Raw genomic sequence first — 24,711 nt, forward strand, 5'->3', positions numbered from 1 at the left:
CCTGAAGCTCTAAGACACTGTTTTGCGGTGAAGCACAAATTCCCAAACTGTATATTGTGTTTTGGCCAGAGTTCTTTCTACTATGTAAGGAAGGGATTAGCATCTTTAAGTGGGAGCAATAATCCTTCAGCAGTAAGACTAGCCTGGTTCTGTGAAACCAGAGACCATTCTAGAGAAAATTTTCATTAGACCAACACTCAACTGAAGCAGCAGAAGGCATTGTTCCAGAAACCACAAGTCCACAGATTTAGGATCAGGTAGCTGTTAAAATGTGCAGACGCCAACCAACAGGCCTTGTAGACACAACCAAATATCGGTGGATTAATTCCAGGCAACTGCTGGTCTGCATTTAGCTTTTACCTTTTGTCTTCCAACAAAAATTAACCCCATATTCACCATGTGAAAGTATCTGTGGGCAAAGATGAGACTTCCTTCACTTTTGAGAAAACCAATTACACTAAGAAGCCAGAGAAAATATACGTTTGCACTGTATATTCAGTGCAAAGGCACATATTTCTGGTGATGTAGCACATAGACCCAATCTTAACTAACTGTAGAAAGAACTTGTATGTCTTTGTAACCACACACTTATTAAAATGTATGCACCAAAAACTGGGTGTGTAACAGCTGACACTGGCAGTATTTCAATACATATTGCCTGGTTGTATGCTTATGAATGTCTAGAAAACCTTACAAAGATCTTGTTAAGCAGTCAGATTCTAAGGCTTAGCTTTAGTTGCAGGTAACCACAGTTAAGATTTGAACAATCAGTATGCTTCAGAGCCTACCCATTTAAAGGATACAATCAGTATGCTTCAGAAACTACCCATTTGTGGGGAGTGGGCTATCAAATCCACTCTTGAATCCATCAGATTCCTCCTGGCCAGTTTCAAAATTTGTATTCACACTTGCTGTGACAGTGAGCAAATTATTAGGTACAAGTAGCAACTGCTTACTCTGGAGTTTAGTATTTCAGCATACCTTCGGAGTGTAGACAGGACCAAACAGAACACTTTCAGTGGCATGAAATCGCTAGGTGAACTATCAAATGAAAACGCAATTAATCTAGAAGAAGAATCCAGCTGGGTTAAAACAATGGTCCATCTAATCCACCATCCTGCTTCAAATACAGGCCAACCAGTCACCCCTAGAAAGCCTACTAATAAGGCACTGAAGGCTAAAACTGCCTCCTGTTGTTGCGCCCAGCACCTGTTTTCAGAGGATTTCAGATTCTATTTAGTCATTGAGGCTAGCAGCCTTTAGAGAACCTGCTCTCAATGAATTTGGCTAATCCTCCACATCCCACAGCTGTTAATTCCACAAGCCAGTCAATCCTTTTGTCAGTCTGGAGTATTACATACCACTTCTTTCACACATGCAGTTGTACGCATGGCGCAGAGCATAACATCCACTTATATGTAAGATGCCAATGTACAGCTAGATTTGCTAAGGCACTAGCCTAATGGATTTAGAAATCACAAGTGTTTAAACATGGTATTGCAGGTCACTGTGTCAATAAAGTAATTCAGAATAGGCATAATAGCTGTTGTACCAGTACATCATTAGGATGTGTAGAATCACCTGGAATGTTTTGGTGGCATGGGAGAATAGATCCTTGCCACAAATGAAACAGGAAGTTTGTTTCATGGCTCACAAATATGTTAAGATAGTGCATCCCACTTTGCCATGCACAGACTACAAACTCCTATCAGTTAAACACACCATTCAGTTAATCATCATAACTTCTTTTGATATATTTAGAACCAATAGATGGCAGCAGAAGAAGGATGGCATCGATGGAGACACTGACCAGCATTTGTGGCAGCACCAAGACTGTGAATAATCTCATCCTGCCCATCAGGCATAGATTCACAGCCAGAAGTGAAAACATGGCATTGCTTTGATATTACCACTTCTCCATTGGTCCCGTTTCAAGGCTAATGGTTAATGCTTTCTTTACATGTGGAGAGAAGCTTTCAATTCTGTGCATCTATGTGTATGTGTGACTGTTTGGGAAGTATGACCACACAAAGCCCAGCATCCTCTCTACCCATACATCCATTTGAATCTCTGGTGGGGGGGGGGGGAAGACATGGAAGATCAGGTGCAGGATTTTTAAAGTTTCGAGCAGGTTAGCAAATTTGCCATGTCCCATTTCTTCTTTTCTTAGTCCACATCCTAGTCCTGTAAACTGTATTTATTCTAGACCTGTACCTGTAGAATAAAGCTGTATTAATTCAGAGATAAGTGGCTACCTTGATTCCTGCTTACACACCTCACTGCAGCTGATGCTATGAAAGCACACACACACACACCCAAAAAAATTGGTGTTTCTCCTGACAACACACTAGGGAGCAGTGCTGGATTCAGCCCTGTGGAGGCTCCTAGGCAGTCAAAATCTTGGGGGGGCCCTCACAAATTATCTCAAGAGTTGGAGCATCCACCCCACCACCTGCAGCTCCATTGCAGCCTGCAGGTACCTTCTTAAAAGTCCCTTTTACAAAGCTGTAGGGTGAGGAGGCAGAGAGAGGCAAACTTGGGGAGTACACTAGCAGCAGACGCACCAGGAAAATCGGACAAGGAGTGGTTCAGTTGCTGGCTACACATGCAGGCTGAGAGAGCTGCAAGCAGGGGGAAAACTGGTGCGGGGAGCTGGCCTGGAGCCCCTAAAGGCATGGGGACCCATAGGCCAGTGCCTAATTTTCCTAATTGTTAATCCAGCCCTGCTAGGGAGGGGTGGGCAGAGGCAGGAGGTAGTGGCAGCCTACCTTAGGAAAAGATTTTGAACATTCCTTAACAAGGGATTGAGGAACGGTAAGGGATTCTGGCTGAGTTGAATGGATTCCCTCCACCAAAATGGCTTATTGTCTAGCTTCTGGGCAGGGCTGCACCTCACCTCTCTGACTCGGTCTGTTTGCCTGAGGAAGTTGGGCTGTCAGGCACTGCAGCAAAAGCAGTACAGTTAGGTTCTCTCGGGGCTTTTTTTGTTAAAAAGAAAAGGCCCACCAGGAACTCATTTGCATATTAAGCCACACCCCCAACATCACCATTGTTTCACACAGGCCTTTTTTGTAGAAAAAGTTCATCAGGAACTTATTTGCATAGTAGGCCACACCCCCTGATGCCAAGCCAGCTGAAACTGTTCCTGTGCATTCCTGCTAAAAAAAAAAGTCCTGGGTCCACTGCATTGTCAGACATCAACAAGTTGAGCCTAACCAGGGTTCCCTTCCCTTTTTTTTAGCAGGAGTACACAGGAACACAGTTCCAGCTGGCTTGGCATCAGAGGGTGTGGCCTACTATGCAAATGAGTTCCTGATGGGGGTTTTTCTACCAAAAAAGTCCTGAGCCTAACCATTTTGTCTTCAGTGTTGGGTGCTTCCACACAATGGCAATAAATTAAACTATTTGCAGATGGCAGTTCATTGGGTTATTTAGATTCACAAAAGATGCCTGAAGTAAAGAAGGCTATTTGCCCAAATTAAAGATGAATAAATCCATTTAATCAAAATACATGATACATTTTCTTTTTGTAAAAAAATATATATACATATTAGCTCAGACTTTTAAAAAGCCATCATCATCTCCAAAAACTACAATTTGAAAACACTATCTCAGAACAGAACCACTCAGCGCATCATTGAGAAGACCCATCTCCAACCTAGAATCTAAAACATTTTAACTAAAATTTCTTACATTAAGGCAAAATACTGACTACTCCAACATTCCTATGCAAGTTCAAAACAGCCACTGCACAACATTCTTAGCTGAAAATAGTAGTCGTAACAAACCTATCAAATTTTGACAATGAATTAAGAAAACTGGCTAGAATAAAAATGAATAATAGCCCTAATATAGAACTATAGTTATTAGTAGATACATAACCTTGATGCCAAGTTATCCTTGAAGGAATACCATCCCCACACAGAGATATGCAGTCCCATATAAATGGCTATACATACATACACATACAAGTTTTATCCCAAAGGTTGCATGAACAGGCAGTACTAGGGGTTCAATAGTTATGCATACAACTACATTTATTTTATACTAGCAGCTTTTTTCAATGGTAGAAGTGTTCAGTTGTATGCATCATTTCCCCCCAAACAGAGCCTTCAACCTTTTGTTGCTTTGTAAACTGCTGTTTTCTGCCAGTTGCGGAAGTGGCACATTAGATGGAACAAATGCCACATTTCTTCTTGCATTAATTATTTACCATCAACTTTTCTTGTACAGAACAGGGGAAGTTTCCAAGGCACAAATGTGTACATCCTATTTATTTTCCTCTTTTACAGGAGAAATGAGTTTTACAACAGGCAAGTAATAATGGCCTGCACAATAATATTTATAAATCAACCTAAAAGCAAATCTTCCTTTCTATAGCTGCTTTGGCTAGATGCTCTAAGTGTAATGAATAGCACCAGCCTTAAAAAAAAAAAAAGCATCTAACTAATGCCCTGCTTGTACTTCTGTTTTTAAAAAATCAGCTGAGGAAGAGGTATACCAGCCATTGACCCAATAGATGCTGTTGACCTTTCAGATCTGTCTTTGCTTGAATTAGAGCCCATTCAAATAAAATATAATGAATGGGAACAAGAGAGAATTATAGCTATACAAAGTTTCTACTTACAGAGTGTCACAGCTGTAACACCTGCTTCAGGAAGTGCATGAGTGAATTTGAACAATTAATTCCCACATAAATATTATCTGTTCTAGTTATGAAGTGTGGATTCTGCAGCTGCCGTTTTTTGGATGAAAAACTATTTACCTTCTCAAACTGTGATGACTGATGAGCGTTTTTTTTTTATTACCTCCGTATTATATGTAGCCTCCATTGTATCTCCTGCTCCCCCAATTTATTTACCCACTTGGTCCTACAAGAACAGACCAAGAGCAGAGAATAAAAATAGTTTTGAGAATGTTGCCAGTGCTCTAGAACAATAGGTAAGGCAACAACAGGAAAATCAGAAAAGTGCTATGAACTGCTAGGATTGAGAGAAACATTGAAAAAGCCCAAATGCCTAAAACTGAAGGGACAAGAACCACAAATTGACCAGGAAAGGGCTATTTCACTGTAGCTGGCAACAGATTCAGAGTGAAACTAGTTGTTAGAATTACTAGAAATGGTTGATAGGGTTGGCTTACTTACTTGTGCCAATGGCACAACCTCTCTTTGTTCCTGCGGAACTGTGAGAACAGGCTAAACCCTATATGTTTAGTTCCACAGCAATCCCAAAACCCAGTGACCACTAAATCCCACAAAATACATTCAACTAATATATGCAATTATATACCATCCTTAATTATCTCACAGCAACCATATAAATGCACATGTCCATATGAGGTTTCTCAACTGATCTTTATCAGAAATGAGACTAGAATCAGTAGGGAGGAATATCCCAAGCTGGAGTTGGCAACCCTATTTGAAAAAAACTGCACTTTAAATACAAGAATATGTAAAAGAAAGATACAAGTGATGCTACTGTTTAAAATAATTTTTTAAAACTACAAACTATTAAAACCAACACAGTAGGTGTCATTTTCACAGACGGAAGCATTCATGGTTCGTAATGCAAATGCTCAGTTTCCCTTCTGAGAGCATGTTCATAAATCAGACAGATATTATTCTTCATCTATCCTTGAAAATGCATTTGCTCGGAGGACCTCCATGCAGTTTACCAGAATCAGTGCTCCAGTTAACTCTCGCCACTGTTTGGTTACAGGATTTTTCAGTTTGTCCAGTGCAGACTGCAGGTCTTGCAACATGTCCCTGTAGCTGTCTCCATAGTGAGCTCCCCACGTGTACAGAAAATCATATGCTGGCTTCCACATCATCTGTAGCATGAATATGTAAAAGTGATTGCATGTTTAGATTTCACAGCAACTCAACAGTAAATATGAAAACACATACTCTCTCTCTTTTTTTAAAGATATTTATTTCCAAGCATACTGAAAGTATTCTTACAAAGCATATTCCAGTATAAGAGGCCAGGTCTAAACTCAGGTTTACAAGGGTCATTAAATTCTTAATGGAATCAGTAACCACAAACAATTCTAAAAGAGTTGAAGGATATATCCCCCTCCCCCCCTCCCCGAAAAGTACCATTATATTTGTAGGTAACAGCTGAGGTTTCTTCAACACTTCATTTAGATTAGTTCTCTAAACAGAATCTTTCCAAAAGATTCAGGAGCATAAATTTGGTCACTCACCACCCTTATGCTAATTTCAGAAAATGATCTTATGACTTTGGATGAAAGGAAGTACCATTTGGCTTGAGAATGAATGATCAAGAAGATTGCAGTTGCCTTTTCTGCATGTATTAGTTATTCTTTTGAAAAAGTTGCCATCACTTTTTCAGTAAATTTACTCTTTGACATACACACTTCATATTCTGCTGTTGGACAGAACCATGCAGAAGGGGCTATACAGTAGTACAACATAGGCTTTTTACAAGTGGAGGTCCCCAAGTTCAGTCCTAAATTATCTCTTTTCAACAAAGCTTCAGATAGTAGGGCTGAGAAAGAAATTTCCAGTCACTAAAAAATAAGGAGGACCAATACAAGATCTTGTAAAATATATGATATACTACAGAAAGAAAGAGAGCATTGCCTTACAGTTTGTATGCCAAATAAAGCATAGCCCATAAACCAAACATAAATCTGTTGAGTCTTCATGTGCATCAGCAGAATAGTCCTTTTAGCTGGTTACTGTTAGCTTCAACTCACAGCAGTTCTCTAATCACTGAAAACAGGATAATCCAGAAATTATCTGGATTCAGTAGGCAGAAATTAGTAGTATCTCTCATCCATAACAAATGCTGGATTACTAGACATGAACACTAAGATCTTGATGCTGTATTAACCCTTTGCAGCAGTATACTGGAAGGTGCAATAGCAGCAAAAATGGAAGAGATCAGCAGGCAAAGAAGATTGGGAACAGTCATGCAATGCAAATCTGCATGATAATACTTTCTCTTAGGTTTCAGCTTCAAAAAGACATGTTACATGAATGGTTCAAAGAGCATTTATTTCCAAGATCTGATCTACAAGAGTGATGTAAAGAGTAACTGTAAAGGATTTGGCTTAAAAATACTGGGAGGGGAGCATCTAAAAGTTGCTATTTCAAGAATCCATGTTTGGAAAAACATATTCTTTTTAAAGTATATCTAAAAAACCACAAGTAGAGAGTGGGATTATTACCAACAGTTATAGAGTCAGAATGTCACTCTTATTGCTGAAGACATACTAAAGACCTGTGACTGAGAGGACTAAAAATAGCACTAAACCTCTCAAGGACTTCCTGGATCAAGTGTGTTCGGTTAAGCTTGATTTGCAAATAAAATGATCAGCTTCCTTAATGGCAGTTCTGCAAATTCAGCCAGGGCAGAAAACCAAGCTGTATTTTTTCTGTCTTCATCTTCATCAGTTTTACAATTAGACCCTAAGGCAGGACGGAGTGCTACTCATGCTTAGCTCTGTTCTGAACAGCAATGAAAAGCTACAGAGGGTCAAAGAAATGTGATAAGAGTCTCTACACACATAGACTGCTTCAGTAAGCAGTTCTTTTTTTTAAGCCTTTTAGAGAATTCTCTGAGAAAGTTTTTAATTGAAGATACTTGCACCACAGCCATTAAGATTTTTCTGACAAAGAATCTACATTTATATGCCACTGTTATTAAATGGTATGAATGAGGGATGATCACAGATGAAAACTGTGAGATTAAAGACCATAAAGAAAGGATATTTGTTCACATGACAAACTAATTGTTGACTGGTAGGTTCTGAAATATTGCAGAGGGAGTGACCACTTATCCATCTGGCTATGAGTCCTGGTGCAAGAAAGTTACTCAGCAACAGCCTTTACTCTTTACTGTGTCCCTTGTCACAGAATGGCTTCTTTCCATGGTGGAAAGTTACTTCACTCCTCTCCCTAATTTATGAAGTCATACTTCCCTGCATACCTTGGGAGTTCCAAGTATGGAAAAATCTCCACCTTACCTGTGATAGATGATTTTTCAGGTTTCATTATCAAAATGGAGTTGAGATACATTTCTATGAGACATCACAAATTGGGGGGCTGCAAAGGTATATAGGAAGGGGCAACATTTGAACCCCCCCCCCCAAGAATCTACTCCTGAAGGATTCTTTAAGCTCTCTTCCCTTTAATTGACTCTAGTTGCTCTCAATATTCCACCCCTCCTGGATAATTTTCAGTTATCTAATCTGTTGCCAGGGGATTAGTTCTAATTCGGGGAGATCTCCAGGTTCCATCTGGAGGGTGGCAACCCTATGTACAGGGAGCCTAGGGTCCAACATCTATTCCACTACTACCATGTTGGAGCAGATAAAGATCCGCCTAACAAGGATAGCACATAGATCCTGGCTTTTTGCTGGAAAAAGCCAGCCAATAAATCAGAACCACAGAACAATGAAAGCACTATGCACAGAACCATCAAAGTTCAAGTGATAAGCTTTGCATGCTGATAGACCTCCAAAGACCTGTAGTTGCTGCAAATATTTCATTTAATTATTTCCATTGACAGCTTAACACACTGCTGTAGCAGTCTATATGAGATTCCTATGACTGTTTGTGACAAACAGCTCTAAATAAAAATGTTGCTAGACTCACAAAGAGAGGATATCATTGTGAAATTTCGCCTTTTGCATGACAAAGAATACTTTGTGTGTAATGCACAAATCGACCTAAGAATAAATATCCTTCAGAGTTTGAAATTGGTTTAAAAGCCAGGCTGTGCCATTATAACCACACGAGGCCTAGAATTGCATAAGAGAACGTAAGTTTGAAAGCCTAAAAAGCCATTCTGAGCCTCTGAAAAAACAAGGTAACTTTCTTAAACCAGATTTCCCTTTTGCAAACAGGTCTGACATATTGTGTTATCATTTTAAAAATCTGAACAATATATTTAGCCAGAGGCCACTGAGGGCTCAAAGAAACTTGTGTACTCTCTCTCAAAACACTTTCCACTCTTAGAAACTTTTCTGACTCCCAACTAAAAATGCATCCTAGCCCTTTTAGCAAAAGAAAGATCATGAAGTCTCACCTCTGGAGGAACATCCCCATTTTTCCCCCGGTGGGGAATTTCATAAGCTTCAATTTGTTGTTTTGTGAGTCGGGCTAATTTTTCTGCCAGCTCTCTCCAGCCTTTCCCTAGTTTTACAGCTGCAGTAAACACAACAGTGTCCTGCGTAATGCGTGCTAGTAATCCTTGGCAATCCAGCTTCAAAAGCGCCTGCAGACACAAATTTGATAGTTATATTCTCCAGCAGTCTTTAACAACAAATAAGCCTACAGCTCATCATCGCAGCCATTCAGAAGATTAATGCTTAGAAACAATTTTGTTCCCTTACTAAACCATTTTTCTTATGTTTTCATTTTTTTACTGAAGAGATGAAACATTAAAATTGACATCATATTGCTTTCCTATTTCAAATCTCTGTTAGATCCAATAATATGCAGCCCTGAAGAAAAAAAAGTGATTTTTCCAATTTTTTTGAGATTTCAAATTTAACTGCTTAAAATATACAGTGGTTATTGAAAATGCTGACTTGAATTATCCTTTTATTACTATTGGCAAACAAGGAGCCTTCCATTGGAAAGAGCTAGGAAATGTTCAGCTATAGTAAAATATTTTGTATGGTGGATAAGAATATAAAATTTCTAAGCTTCAGAAGATTGTTATTTCAATATTATTCTGTGTTAAGGGTTGGAATGGGGGAAAAAACCCTCAAAGACATGAAGCTGTCAGAAAGTGATGGAGATGTGGAAATCTATCAGCACTGTGTGACCCAAATCCCAGGTACATGCATTGCTGGGGATTAGGCTTCCCAACCCCCCCCCCCCGCCCTGGCGGGGGACCCCCCATTTGCAGCCTCCTCCCCCGCTCTCCAAAAATCCGGAAGGGGGGGAGAACATGTGTGTAGGCATCATGTAGTTGTAGAGCTCCTGATCTGTTTGTAAAATGTGTGCCTTTAAGGCTGCACAGGAAACAGGAAGGGCTTCATTGGAAAGGGTCAGTAATAGTTTCCATGGAGAATGGCCCCTTCCTTTCTTTTGCTTTCGTTTTCACAGCAAGTAGAGTTCTGCAGGAAGAAGATCTAGTAAGTATTTGTGTGTGAGAGAGAGGGAGGGGGCAGGGGATTCCCTGGTTTGGAGGCCCTCACCCCTCCCTTTAGAAAGCGTGGGTGGGGAGGGAAATGTCTACTGGGCACTCTATTTTTCCCTATGGAGAACGATTCCCATAGGGAATAATAGGGAATTGATCAGTGGGTATTGGGGGCTCTGGGGGGCTATTTTTTTGATGTAGAGGCACCAAATTTTTAGTATAGCATCTAGTGCCTCTCCCCAAAATACCCCCCAAGTTTCAAAACGATTGGACCAGAGGGTCCAATTCTATGAGCCCCAAAAGATGGTGCCCCTATCCTTAATTATTTCCTATGGAAGAAAGGCATTTAAAAAGATGTGCTGTCCCTTTAAATGTGATGGCCAGAACTCCCTTGGAGTTCAATTATGCTTGTCACACCCTTGTTCCTGGCTCCACCCCCAATGTCTCCTGGTTCCGCCCCCAAAGTCCCCAGATTTTTCTTTAGTTGGACTTGGCAACCCTACTGGGGATGCCATTGGTATCATACACCAAAACTATAGGATCTTAGCGTACAGCTGTGTGTCTAGAACAGATATCTTTGGAAGGGCTTCTTTTAGTTCCATGAACTAAATACTGGACTACTGTCACTCCTTTGTGATTGGAAACACTGCTTTTGAACTGTCTTTTGTTTATGTTTTTTTTTTTGCTACATGCTTTCTATTTGAAGTTCTATGTGCAAGTTTTGTCAGTACACAATTGACCTCTAGATTACACAGTCTTGTTTAAAATTTATGGTGTCTCTTAGCGGTTTTTTTATTTACACATTGGTATCATACAGGTTTCCAACAGCTGCTTGGAACAGATGACTTGTTTGTGATATTACTTTGCTCATATGAAACATCTCCATGCCAACATCATCACACCCTGAGCAGATGAAATGTGAATCTTATTCAAAGTCAGACCAGCAGTCTACCTAGTTCTGTGCACTATGCTCTGATGGGCAGCTGCTCTCCAAAATGACCTCCAGAGACATCTGGATTGAGGCAGATCAGCATTGCTGTTATTGTTAGATCTGACAGCAGCATTCAATATGGTTGATTATGATCTTTTGATCTACTGCCTCGCCGACATAGAAGGGGACTGCCTTACAATGGTTTTCCTCCTTCCTCCGAGGTCGGGAACAGAGGGTGGCAATTGGTGACACGGTCTCCCAGCAGTACCCATTAGAATGTGGAGTGCCACAGGAAGCAATCCTGTCACCAATGTTATTTAACATCCATATGTGCACCTTGCCCAGTATGGAGATATGGGTTGAGTTGCCATCAGTATGCCGATGACACCCAGCTCTATCTGTTGATCGACAGCCACCCAGACACTGCCCTGGAAAATCTTGGCTGTGCACTTGAGGCCATGATGGGGTGGCTGCAACAGAACCAACTGAAACTAAATCCATCTAAGATGGAAGTCCTGTGTCTGGCCCGGGGCGGAATAAGGCTCCCAACCATTGGCGGGGCGCTTCTGTTGCCAGTGCCAATGGTTCGGAGCTTTGGGATGATCTTGGATGCCTCATTGTCTATGGAGGCACATGTCATCATAGTAGCCAGGTCTGCCTTCTACTATCTACAGCAGGTGAAACAACTGGCTCCCTACCTATCCGTCCAGGATCTGGCCACAGTGATCCATGCAACAGTCACTTCCAGACATGATTACTGCAATTCGCTCTACACAGGCTTGCCCTTGAATCTGATTGAGAAACTCCAACTGGTGCAGAATGATGGAGCACGCCTGCTTGCTGCAGTGCCTATACAGGCACATATGCAACCTGTGCTCTGCCAGATGCACTGGTTACCAATTGAGTACAGGTTCTAGTTCAAGGTTTTGGTTCTGATCTTCAAAGCCCTGAACAGCCTGGAACCAGCATATCTGCAAGACCACCTCTTCCCGTATATGCCCTGGAGAGCCTTACGCTCCATGGATCAACATCTGTTGGTAATCCCTGGCCAAAAGAAGTCCATTTAGCTTCAACCCGGGCCAGGGCATTCTCTGTCCTGGCCCCTACCTGGTGGAACAAGCTCCCATTAGAGATTAGGGCCCTGCAGGAACTGTTGCAGTTCCACAGGGCCTGTAAAACAGAGCTGTTCCACCAGGCATTCAACTCAGGTGGTGGACATTTTGTTATTCTGTGGCCTTCCTGCTGCAGGGACACTGAAGATATACTCTATTGACCCATTTATCTTATACCAGCTGGGGAATGTATGGAAGGAGTGGAGGCAACTGATACTACCAACTGCAGAATTGGAGTTTGTTATATTGGAGACTGTTATATTGCTTTTAGATTGTATTTTGTTTTATTATATGTATCTGATTTTAACCTTGTATTATTGACTGTTGTTACCTGCTCAGAGCCCATTTGGGAAAGGGTGGACTATAAATTTTAAAAATAATAAAATCTCAGGCAATTGCCCTTTTCTGTTCTGTACTGGCGATGAGATGGCTGGACAGCGTTACTGATGTAACTAACATGAATTCGAGTGGACTTCAGAGGATGGTGGAAGACAGGAGGGTCTGGCGTGATTTGATCCATGGGATAGCAAAAAGTCGGACTCGACTGTATGACTGAACAGCAACAGCAACCTGAAGACACCAGGTACACATTTCATGCAAAACATATGCTCAACCACAGGGCCGGATCTAGGCGGAGGGCAGAGGGGGGTGCTTGCCCCGGGTGCCGACGAAGGGGAGGTGCCAAATTGGGTATGGAGTCCATTGTATTCTATGGGACCATAAAATAAAATGGCCCATAAGGGGGTGCCATTTCTTAATCCCCCCCCCCTCAAAAACATGTAGATCCAGTCCTGCTCAACCACTGAGCAATGTTTCATGAAGAAACATGGCAAACCACTCCCACATGTTCTATCTCATCATCAAAGTGTTTATATTTACAATCAAGGAATTAAAAGCACATGGCCCATAGGGGATCCATACAATGTTGTATTGGGAAAATATCTGGTAGCTCTCTTCAGCCACATAGATATTATATTTTAAATCCAAACGGATATGGATTTTCAAAAGTTTACATAAATTCAAATGGCTGGGAACTTCTCCCAACAGCACACTAATTAAAGTCTGGCTACTAGATAATACTAGTTTGCAAGCAGAATAACAAAGAAGAAACATTAAGGTTCTTCAGCATGAAGGCTACGCCTGTACTGTCAAAAACAGGTGTTGCTCCTGGAGTGAAAAGAAGATTGTTATGCAATAACAGACTGCATAATCACATTCAATCAATAATAGTATTTACTCATTATTCGTGATTAAGGAGATCCAGGCAGTGCCGCCTATACTAATTACCCAAAGAAAACTCCAATAGAAATCATTGAGAGTTCTGCCTTGAGTAATGACTTTATAACGATGTCACAATTGAATAAGCTTTGGGTTTTTTTTGGGGGGGCAGGGGGATGTTTGTCAGTAGTTTGGCTTTCAGGGCTTCCATGATCAATTAACACAAAAGAAGAAAAAAAGTCTTCAATTATTTACCTCTCTCTGAATGCTTTCTACCACTTTGTAAATACATCATGGGAAAAGTCAGCTTTTGCTCTGCTGGGTCAAAGACCCAATAAAAAGAACAGCATTCCAACTGAGAGAGATTACAAGTCTTAAATTCTGCCCCTTGAAATAATTCACTATTCAGTGCATCTTATAAGAGACATATAAAATACTCCTCTGACCACTACAAAAATGGCCAATGGATGGTTTATGAGAAACTGCTGTCAACAGAACTCTCTTTCACCTCAGCTCAAGTATTAAAAAGAGGGCACTGCCCTTCACAGAACTGTACCAGTCTATGGATTCTGTAAGATATAAAAGGTATTTCTGGCTGGTAACAGCAATACAAAAGAACATAATTTAATAACTGCATCACTTGTAAAAAACCAGCATTTCTTGGTGTTCTTCATAATTCCTCCCCTGTGAATACAATTACAGCTATCCTAACTCAGGAGAACACTGTTTTAAGATTTAATTTTGTCCCTTGAGGCTTTTCATTTTCATCCATGCTAACATCCTCACAATATTTCCCGAATTATCAAGAAGGGGAAGGGAGCATGATATACAAGCATGAGGATACCATGCAGGGCTTTTTTTGTAGCAGAGACTCATTTGCATATTAGGCCAAATGCCCCTGATGTAGCCAGTCCTCCAAGAGTTTACAGTAGGCCCTGTAAGAAGAGCCTGTAAGTTTTTGGAGAATTGACTACATCATGGGAGTGTGGCCTAATATGCAAAGGAGTTCCTTCTACTAAAAAAGCCCTGATACCATGGATGAACTGTGTCTTGCCATACCTTTATCAAATAAGATTACCAAACAGAAGAAAGTGGGAACAGTAGCCCAAATCCAATCACTCGGTAGCAGTAAATCACCTTCCACCCTCTATAGAATACCTTTACTTCATCAACTATTGCCCTACCTCTAAAATGGGACTACTTATAGGGAGTTACAAAGCATTCCAACCAAGGCTGGCCCTAGGGCAGCCTCACTGTCCTGCCGCCTCCTGCAGGGTGGCACTGCCCCCGCAGCACCTCCTCCCTCCCTTCTTCACAATTTACTGCCCAGGAATGGGCAGTGAAGTGCTGTATTCCTGGGCTCCTTAACGGCTGACCCCACCCCCCGCCAATCAACTGATTGGCAGAAAAAACCGTGGAGGCTGGCGGTTCCTATGCCCCTCCAGAGTGCTCATGATCAGTGCTGGGGGCAGCAGTGGTGAGCGAGCTGCTGAAAAAGTGACACCACTCTTGCCTCCTCCCCATTTCCTTCCTGGGCATAGGGAGGAGGCAAGGGCGGCACTGGTCTTTCAGTGGCTCGCTTGCTACTGCTGCCCCCAGTGCTGATTGTGAGTGCACCAGAGAGGCATAGGAGCCACCAGTCTCTGTGGTTTTTCCCGCCAATCAGCAGAGCCCAGGAATGCCACACTTCACCACCCAATTCGGGCATTAAAATTGTGAAGAAGGGAGGCTGAGGAGGCAGACAGGGATTTGCCTAGAGGGCTGGGCAGGGGGGAGGCCAAATTTGGCACCCCCACCCTGCTGGCACTCTAGGCAAATGCCTAGTTTGCTTGGTGGGCGAGCTGGCCCTGCCTCCAACCACCAATTAACACTTCTGTTGACTCTTTATTATAACACCATCAGTTAAGCTCCAGCTTTGATGATATAAAGATGTTCATGTTTTTCTTCACTTCTGCTATCTGATTTACAAGGACACATACGTTTGATTAATGCTAGAAAGAGAGGTCTGAATTATACCTGATGCTTATTTTTTGAAGGGAAGCAGCAGCCATTTTTTGTTTATTTAGCCCTGCAGCTTTTGGTTCCAACTTAACATCTGGTTTGTACCCATCATCATCTAATTTATTAACTGAAACATTATAACAAACCTTTCTTACTTCTTTTACTTCTTTTTAAGACTACTTCAAACAAGATATGGGGTTTTGACATCATCTCTGGAAACACTCCTCTACACTCATCTTTCTTTTTATATTTAGTACTGAAAATCCACCTTGCTGAAATGGTATGGGAAACTGAAAAAGTTGGCTTATGACTTTGTGACATTTTAGCTGTATCTAATAAAAGTTATTACAATTGCTGTTTTATTTTTTTTTTCTCATGGGCCAGCACAGCCACAAATCTTTGTCTGTAGAGTTTTAATTGCTATTCTTAGGCAAGAAGCTGTGGTATGCATTTTTTAAAAAAGCAGGGACTGCTCACTTTATCAAAAGCAACTGCATGTGGATTCTGAAAATAGCCTTGGAAAAGAGAAGCTAGAAAAAAAGAGACAGAACTTTTAACTGTGAGCCTATGTTTAAATTTACAACTGCAGAGAAATATGAGAGGTCTTTGTGGTAGCATCTCAACAGTGACAAAAACCCATTATTCCCAGTGTTTGCCATGTTCTAACAATGTGGGTTTTGTCATATTAGGCCACCTGCAAATGAGCACAGAAATAGGAACAAGTCTGGGGCCTGGGTATGTCTTAATCCAACCATGATTCCCTACGGAGATTTATTCCCATAGAAAATCATGGAGAATTGATCCGCGGATATCTGGGGCTCTGGGGGGGGGCTGTTTTTTGCAGTAGAGGCACCAAATTTTCCATATAGCATCTAATCCCTCTCCCCAAAATACCCCCCAAGTTTCAAAAAGATTGGAGCAGGGGGTCCAATTCTGTGAGCCCCAAAAGAAGGTGCCCCTATCCATTATTTCCAATGGAAGGAAGGAATTGAAAAGGTGTGCCGTCCCTTTAAATGTGATGGCCAGAACTCCCTTTGGAGTTCAATTATGATTGTCACAGCCTTGATCTTGGCTCCACCCCTAATGTCTCCTGGCTCCACCCCCAAAGTCCCCAGATATTTCTTGAATTGGACTTGGCAACCCTAACAAAGGGTAGAGTTTGAGAGGAAACTTCCATTCCTTCCTTCTAAGGGTCAGAGGGAACAAAGAAACAAGATGGAGTAGATTAGAGCTAGAAAGATGAGTTAGAGTGTTGTTTTCTTTCCAAGTAATCCTTTCCCTAATTTTGGAATAAACCTTTTCTTAGAAGTTAAATAGAAGTTCTACTGGAGCCTTCATTATCAATGGAGGCCCAGATTGCAGCCACTGCCAAGTCAGCCTTTTTCCACCTGAGGCGGGCAAGGCAGTTGGCTCCCTTCCTAGAGCGCCAAGATCTGGCAACGGTACTTCACGCAACGGTCACCTCGAGACTGGATTACTGTAATGCCCTCTACATGGGGCTGCCTCTGTACCGAACCCGGAAACTGCAGCTGGTGCAGAACGCAGCGGCCAGGCTACTGTTGGGGCTCCCTAAATGGGAGCACATACAGCCTGGACTGCGCGAGCTGCACTGGCTACCAGTTATATACCGGGTTCGTTACAAAGTGCTGGTCATTACCTTTAAAGCCCTATATGGTCGAGGACCTGTCTACCTTAGGGACCGTCTCTCCCCATATGAGCCCCAGAGAGCACTGAGGTCAGCTGGAAAAAACTTGTTGACCACCCCCGGACCAAGAGAGGTGAAGCTGCAATGCACCCGAAATCGGGCCTTCTCCTCTATAGCCCCGAACTTATGGAACCAACTTCCAGAGGAAATGCGGGCCCTGCGGGACCTTGAACAATTCCGCAGGGCCTGCAAGACTTTCCTCTTCCGACTGGCTTTCGCTGACGAGGAAAGTAATTGCTAATGAGACCGCCATCATAATAAAGAACAAATAGCAATAGCATTAACATTTTTATTAAATTAATTAATTTTAAACCTATTAGAATTTTTAATGTTGAATGTAACCTGTCTCTGTATAATGGAATGTTACTGTTAGCTATCTATCTATCTATCTACCTACCTACCTACCTACCTACATGTGTCTGTGCTGTATTATTCCACTGTGCTTCATTTACTCTGCTAAATATTCAGCAGATGTCACCAGCAAATATTAGGACTTATTTGGTTCATATATGCAGGGGTGGAAATCTAGCAGGAGCTCCTTTACATATTAGGCCACACACCCCAATGCAGCCAATTTTCCAAGAGCTTACAGGGCTCCTTTTTGTAAGCTCTTGGAGAATTGGCTACATCAGGGGTGTGGGCAAAGAAGCTCCTGCTAGAATTCCACCCACGCCTATATGCATCACTTTGCACTTACACTGGATCTCACTTGCCATTTAGTTGCCCATTTGACTGGATCTAGCTCAATATAAACAGGAAAAAACACACTTATTTCCTGTCTAACACTATAGATCCTTAGAGCAACACTCTGTGTTTGTTTCAGCTATATAATGAGGACATGTCCCTGATATAATAATAGGGATCCCCCAAGTCTCATCTCAGTGCATTTATATTCAAGACTGTATAATATATATCAAAAAAAGTATATATGCCCTAGTTAACAGACATCAAAATAAACAGGTAATGTGAACTTTTTATGGAACTGATTTCTGGTGTCAGAGTATGCAGCATTTTGAGTTACACAAACATGGCTGTTCAGTATTCATATATAGTTTTTTCTCTCCTGTCAACATCTATATAACACTAAAGTCAAAACATTCACAGAAACCTTTCAGATAAGTCAACCATTCACTTATAAACAGTTTTTGCTTGCCATTCTGTCTTTAAGAGTTGTCAGATCTGAGTTGGGAAATATCCAGAGATTTTTAGGTGGAGCCTGAGAGGGCGGGGTTTAGGGAGGGAAAGAACCTCAGCAGCATATAATACCATACTGTCCACCCTCCAAAGCAGCCATTTTCTCCAGGAGAACTGATCTTGGTCATCTGAAGATCAACTGTAATAGTGGGAGATCTCCAGGTACCACCTAGAGGTTGGCAACCCTACAATAGATTTATGTTAATCATTATGAGCCCAGAACATTTCCAGGTCTTGATCACCAGGGATAATTTCTACTAACTATATATGGATAGCAATATAGCTGTTTACTGTGGGGGGAGGTCTCAAAGACAGTTCAAGACTTAGATGTGTCCGGTAACGGCACGGTGCTAACAGACGTGTCTGTAGGAGCTCCGGCTCTGCAGCGTCTGTGCTGGTCTTTTTGGGGGGGTTCTTCAGTTGGTAAGAACTCGGTGGTGCCTCTGTTGGAGGGGCACTCGTGCGGAGGAGTGCTGGGTGCTCTGTGCCGGTTTTTCTGAGTATAGAGCCCGTTCAACATATTACTTCAAGCCCGGATAGACCAGACGCCTTAATGGCGAATTAGCTGTGACCACCGGAGAAGGAGAGTAGGCGAAGCGGCATTTGGAGGACAGAATAAATGGTGAAGAAGGGGGGGGGAAAGTATATCTGACCCTAAACTGAAGATATAAACGAAAGAAAGAACTTACTAAGTGCGTTGTTTTGCCCCTACTCTCAAGTGGAATCCGACGCTGGGGGGAAAGAGACCTGGTTTGGCGAATGCACAAAGGTAGAAAGCAGAGGAGTGGTGGAGGACTACCTTGGCAGCAACGGCAGAGGTTGGGAGTCGTAGACTGGCTATGATTGTAAAAGTTTGTGAAGAGCACTGAGACAGAGGAGGTGAAGAAGGGGGGAAAAGAGGAAAGAAGCAGGAGATTTCTGACGATTTAAAGGGAGCCTTCACGAACCTCTTTTCCTCTCCCTTTTCCCATATGCTTGTGCATGGCGATTTTCTTAAAGAGACAGGGAGCTAAATAAAGGCTCAACAGTGGTTATAATATACAGGGTGGAAAGAAAGTCACCGGACCTTTGAAATGAGTTGAATCTGAAGATGGGAGACTTTTGATGTAGTATAGAGTTTCCAGGAATGCAAGGGCGGAGGTGAGGTGGAGAGGCTGGAATTCCGTTGGCAGAGATGTGGAAGAACAGGAATGGATTTACTGAACTGGCTTTTTGAACTGGTAGCAGAAGAGAGGAGCAGAAATTGAGATTAAGAAGAGGAAGAGGAAGAAAAAGGAGAAGAAGAAGAGGAAGACAGAAGGATAAGCGGTTGGGAAACATTAAGGATTCAAAAGAGACAGTTAACAAATAATTAATGGATTGAATAATTAACTATTGTTAATTTGATTACCGCTGATTTTCTGTATGATTTTCTATATGTAATGAGTTAATGTGAATGTTCAGGTGAAGGGTGTTTGGTGGTAAAGAATAGTAATTTAAGGATATAAAAACCAACTGGTATGTGAGAGTGTTAAAGGAAGGTGATGTATGAATTTTGAGTGAAGTAAGGCGAAGTAGTAGTATATGAATTGGAATTGGGGTGTCAGTAAGACCTTGGATAAAAGAAAAATGAGTATGACATACAAGTAAGACAAAATAGATAGGTTAGTCCCACTATTGGCAACTTTAAAACTGATGGAGATAATGTCCTTACAGGAAGTTATAGAGGAAGTGCAGAATTCTATGCAATTGTATTTTATGAATGCATTGAGTCAGGTGCAGGCAAATCTGACAGAACAATTAGATGGAGTAAATAAGAAATTAGATGGCCTGCAAAAGCAATTGACGGAAGTAAAGGAAGAGATTCATGGCTTGACACAATCTGCAAAATATGTGGAAGGAAAGTTGGAAGTAGTGAATGAAAAGTCTGAGGAGATTGAAAAAGTTCAAAAATACAAAGGGGACAGATTAGTGAGAATAGAAACGGTGCAGGTAGAGCATATTTCAGGAATGCAGAATATTCCAGAGGATAGGTATGACCATATAAAGGAGGTGATAGTAGAGATCTTGACACCAGTTCTTGGTATGAAGAAAAAGGAATTGGAGAAAGATTTAGAAAATGGCTATAGAGCTTGCCTTATTTTTTTCAAGGAACACCGCCTGCTGAGAGAGGTTTATATAAGGTGTATTAGGAGGAAAATGAAGGAATTGGTCTGCCAGACAATGAGAGACAAATCATTAAAGTTATATCGTTGGCATATTACACCAATAAAACTGAAGAAAGTGTATTCCGAAACTGCTGGTTGCTTTGTTGCAGGGAAACAAATTGATACCATGCAATTCACAAACAAAGTAAGATGATTTGAAATGCCAATGTTTTTTTTTTCTTCTTTTTTGGACCACAGTTTAGAAGAAAGAAAGTTTTCTTTTTCGTTAGTTCTAGACTTAGCTGAGGTAGATACTCTGATGGAGATACTAAGAGAAGAAATTAACAATTAGATAGAAGGAAAACGGAACTTATTGTATTAAAGTGTATTCCAAACTTGCTGGGGGTTTTTTGTTGTTGTTGTTGCAGGGAATTAAATTGATGCTGTGTAATTTATAAATAAAGTAAGATGACTTGAAATGCCAAATGTTCTTTTGGATCACAGTGTAGAAGAAAGAAAGTATTTTTGGTTGGTTCTAGACTGAGCTGAGGTAGATACTCTGATGGAGATATTAAGAGAAGAAATTAACAAATAGACAAACAGAAGGGAAATCGAACTTATTGTATGAATGGTTATGGGGGAAAGATAATAAGAATATAGTGTAAAAAGGGGTTAACTGTAGTATGTATGATTTGGTTTAGTTTAGAACAAAGGATTTGTATTCTAATGATATAAGTATATAATGCATCCCGCTGTCTACATCCCTAAGTTTATGTTTTGTGTATATATATATATCGTTATTGTTGTTGTTAAATGTAATAAAAAGTTAAAACTCAAAAAAAAAAGACTTAGATGTGACTACCGATACTGTACATGTACAGAAGAATAAGAAAACAAGAAGTGCCCTCCCATTTCATAAAAGGTCAGCATTCCCAGTGGAAAAAAATGCCACACCATTGGCTTCAGTATAGTGGAAAAGGTTTAAGTGTGCACACTGGAAGCAAACATGGGATAATTCCAAGGTGAAGATGGGCAAAACATGATGTGATACAATGCCAACAATTATATCATGTCAGAGATAGATTGGAAGTTGCTTGCATGATCCTGAAACCCAGGGTGGTATGATACCCTTAGAAGAACCATCATGGGAAACAGCATTTCACAGGGAGAGAGGAGATGCAGGGATGACACAAACCAAGTGTGCCAGCAAAGAGCAGCACGATCTGGCTGCAAGTGATGATCATGCAAGCCTGAGGAGAAAGAGCTTCCACACATTACAAAACCATGGTGCATCTAACTCATCAGACGATTACAGGAATCTGTTGCCAACTTTAGATTCAAACAGCCTACCTAGCTTCACGCAGGGCCTTGAAAGCATATGGAGCAGAGGTTAAGAACCTATTAACCACCATTAGTAATTTTAAAATGTAACAAAACATGAGAAGCCACTAATCAGCAGTGACCCACTTTCCAGTGGGCAAAACATAAACCTTTTTCGCACACAGCTTACCTCGCAGTCACAATCCTGTTCCCTCTGCAGCGTCTGTGGGATTTCCCACCATCTGCGCCAGAGTTACAGGAAGTGCCACGGCTTTTGTGTAGCAAACATAAACTGGGTTTTAGCGGTTTACGTTTGCTACGCAAAAGCTGCGGCACTTCCTGTAACTTCAGCGCAGATGGTGGGAAATCCAACCAGACGCTGTGGAGGGAACAGGATTGTGACTGCGAGGTGAGCTGTGTGCAAAAACGGTCATGCTCTGATCATTTTTTATTTCTTCTGTTATTTAAGAATTTACATGTTTTTCACCTCCAGGTTTCAAAAAGATCTTGATTGTGAAGCATAGAGGAGAACCAAGCAGGAAGCCAGAGGCTTCCGGAAAGTTTCCATTGCAGCTGCTTCTTGCACTACTACAAAACTTCTCATTTTCAAACAGCTTTATTGGGTTAAGTCTACCTGCCCAAAGGCCTTGAGGTGGTTGGGGAAACCTTAGCCAGAAACAAATCACCTAAATTTATTAGGACCAAATCTCTCATACATGAACTAAGGAAATCCATCTGACCATACTTACAACAGAAAGCTCATATAGGAAGCGTCTCCTGCTTCTGTTAGTGTGGCAAACTTCCTTCAGCTTTTTCACAACATAAGCTACTTTTTCTGATTCCTTCTCAGTCTGTGCCTCACTGAAATCGGCCAGAGACATGTGTGAAAATCCAAGGGCATCAGCCAAAGCTTTCCAGTCATACATTTTTTCTGACACAGTGGATAAGATTGCTGAATAGATGTAGGTCAGTTTTTTAAAAGGCAATGTAATTTGTTCAAGGAGGCTGCTGGTCATGATTGCACTGTCTTCAAAATCTATAGCTTGATCTTTGGTTATAATTTTGATATTTTTGCAGTGTATAAGGCCAACCTTTCTTCTAAGAACTCCCACATACCACTCTTTTATTTTAGCTTGTCCGATAGCTTTTACCTTATCTTCTCCAAGTAGTGCTATTGTATCACCCTTAAAATACTCCAGCAAATAATCAATTTTGGTTTGACGTAACACAGTTTTTAAAGCTATGCCATAGCTGGTAACATTTAGAGGCTTATTTTGAAAGGCAGGGTATTTAATTATTGGCACTGACAGCAAAGGTGCAGATTTGATCTCTTTGCGTTTTTTAAATCGGTTTGCCTGCTTAGCTATTCCAGGGAGTAGCTTTAGAGCTGGCTCAGGGGTAGTAATGTAGAAGTGGCAAACCAGGTTGTTGTTTGGGACTTTAATCTGAACACGAAAGACAAACAGATGTATTTTCCTTGTGTTGACAACAGAAAATGGAAAATGTCGGTGAACTACCTCACCGCCCCCTTTCAGCATTTCCTGCTTAATTTCTTTGCTTTGATCTTCTTCCTTCACTTCAAAGTCAGAATCACAAGAGGCCACAAAAATGCTCAGGTCTTGTGGCTTCTCAAGGATAAATGTGTACTTCCCCCATAACTGGAAGACAACAGGGGGCATACTCTTTCCACCTCTTTTAATGTCACACACTCTGAGCTTTTCTGGCACGTAATTGTGACTAAACAACGCAAACACAGCAGTGAAAGATGGGTGGATATGTTTGGGTCCATAAATCCCAACTGAAAGTTTTCTGTGGATATATTCCCAAACACTTGCTGAAGGAGAATGAATGGTGTTTGTTTGGGCTACAGCCACAATGTACATCAAGTGACTTAACTCTGTCAGCTTCACTTGTATAGTATCTTTGTAAATATAGCAGGTGTGTATTTTTTCAAATGGACCTTCTTTACTGCCACCACACAGACAAAAAATTTCAGTCACAACCTGACTAAATGGGTCTTTTTTCACTTCAGCTGCAATTTTCATTTCTAATAAAATGGCTTCTGTTGTATTGAGATTACTTAATGTAAGTTCTATCAGGGGGCTTATAGTGGTTGAATGTTCATGATTAAGTGATGATGGAGGGTCGAGGAGAGCCTGTAAGCCAACCTCTTGAAATTCTCCAAGTGCTACATGACCTTCAGGGAAATGAACAGCAATATCTGAGTCTGGAAGCTGCACTGAGCCACCTTCATGACTCACTTTACATACTATATGAGTTTCTACAGACTGGGTTTGTGCCCATCCTGGACTCTGATTCATCACACTCAGATCTAGGCATGATCGGGCCAGCTGTCGTTGATTCAGCCATGCTGTTTTATAGGCTTCTCGATCAGTCTGAAGTGATTCACTATCTAGAGGCAGGTGATGATTGGATGAAACTGTATTAGGAGGTTCAAAAACCTTTGCCCCAATGATATCCAAAAGATCTGAAGCACTCCTGTATTTTGCAGGTCTCTTTGAAGTTTTGTGAAGGAAGAGAAAATCAATATTTAATTCATCTCCAGACGAAGCAGCAGAATCCCTGTTATTTGAATCCCCATTATTTAAATCCCTAAAAAATAAATAGGGGTCTTCTTTTAAGATAGATATACTCTTCTTGTTTTTTTCTTTGTGGCTTGATTGAGCTACATCATCAAGAAAAGGGTTGGATGCAGATAGTTCATTCCAAAAAGGATTTGTCTTGAACATGCCAGGGGCACCTTGCTGAAATTCTCCAGGCCAATGGGACTTCAGACGTAATTCATTTTGTTTGTCATCTGCTAAAAATAAACACAGAGAATAAATATTCCCATTTTGGTTCTTATCCCACTCTAATTGGTATTTCACTTTTTCCAAGTTACTTCTGTTCCCCCTACTAATTAATTTTACAATACCAAGAGCAATGTAAAGAAAAACATCAAAACTTGTAAGTTACAAGTTGT

The 24,711-nt window shown here is 41.2% G+C and overlaps 1 protein-coding gene across 2 annotated transcripts in view; it reads right to left on the reverse strand.

Annotated features, from left to right (window-relative positions):
• Positions 1 to 3,478: 3,478 nt before the first annotated feature.
• The window catches only part of MACC1 (MET transcriptional regulator MACC1), a 46,512-nt gene continuing 25,279 nt past the window's right edge, over positions 3,479 to 24,711 (reverse strand). Inside the window, exons 3-5 of one of the 2 annotated variants that reach the window (XM_060248629.1) lie at positions 22,478 to 24,546; positions 9,060 to 9,248; positions 3,479 to 5,832 (exon numbers count right to left, since the gene is read on the reverse strand). In XM_060248629.1, coding sequence (XP_060104612.1) covers positions 5,620 to 5,832; positions 9,060 to 9,248; positions 22,478 to 24,546 — 2,471 coding nt within the window. In that variant the 3' untranslated portion in view covers positions 3,479 to 5,619. Of the gene's footprint in view, positions 5,833 to 9,059; positions 9,249 to 22,477; positions 24,550 to 24,711 lie in introns of both variants that reach the window. The other variant, XM_060248628.1, reaches the window with a different exon arrangement.

This window comes from Heteronotia binoei, chromosome 10 (genome assembly GCF_032191835.1).
Source record: "Heteronotia binoei isolate CCM8104 ecotype False Entrance Well chromosome 10, APGP_CSIRO_Hbin_v1, whole genome shotgun sequence".
Lineage (NCBI taxonomy): Eukaryota > Metazoa > Chordata > Lepidosauria > Squamata > Gekkonidae > Heteronotia > Heteronotia binoei.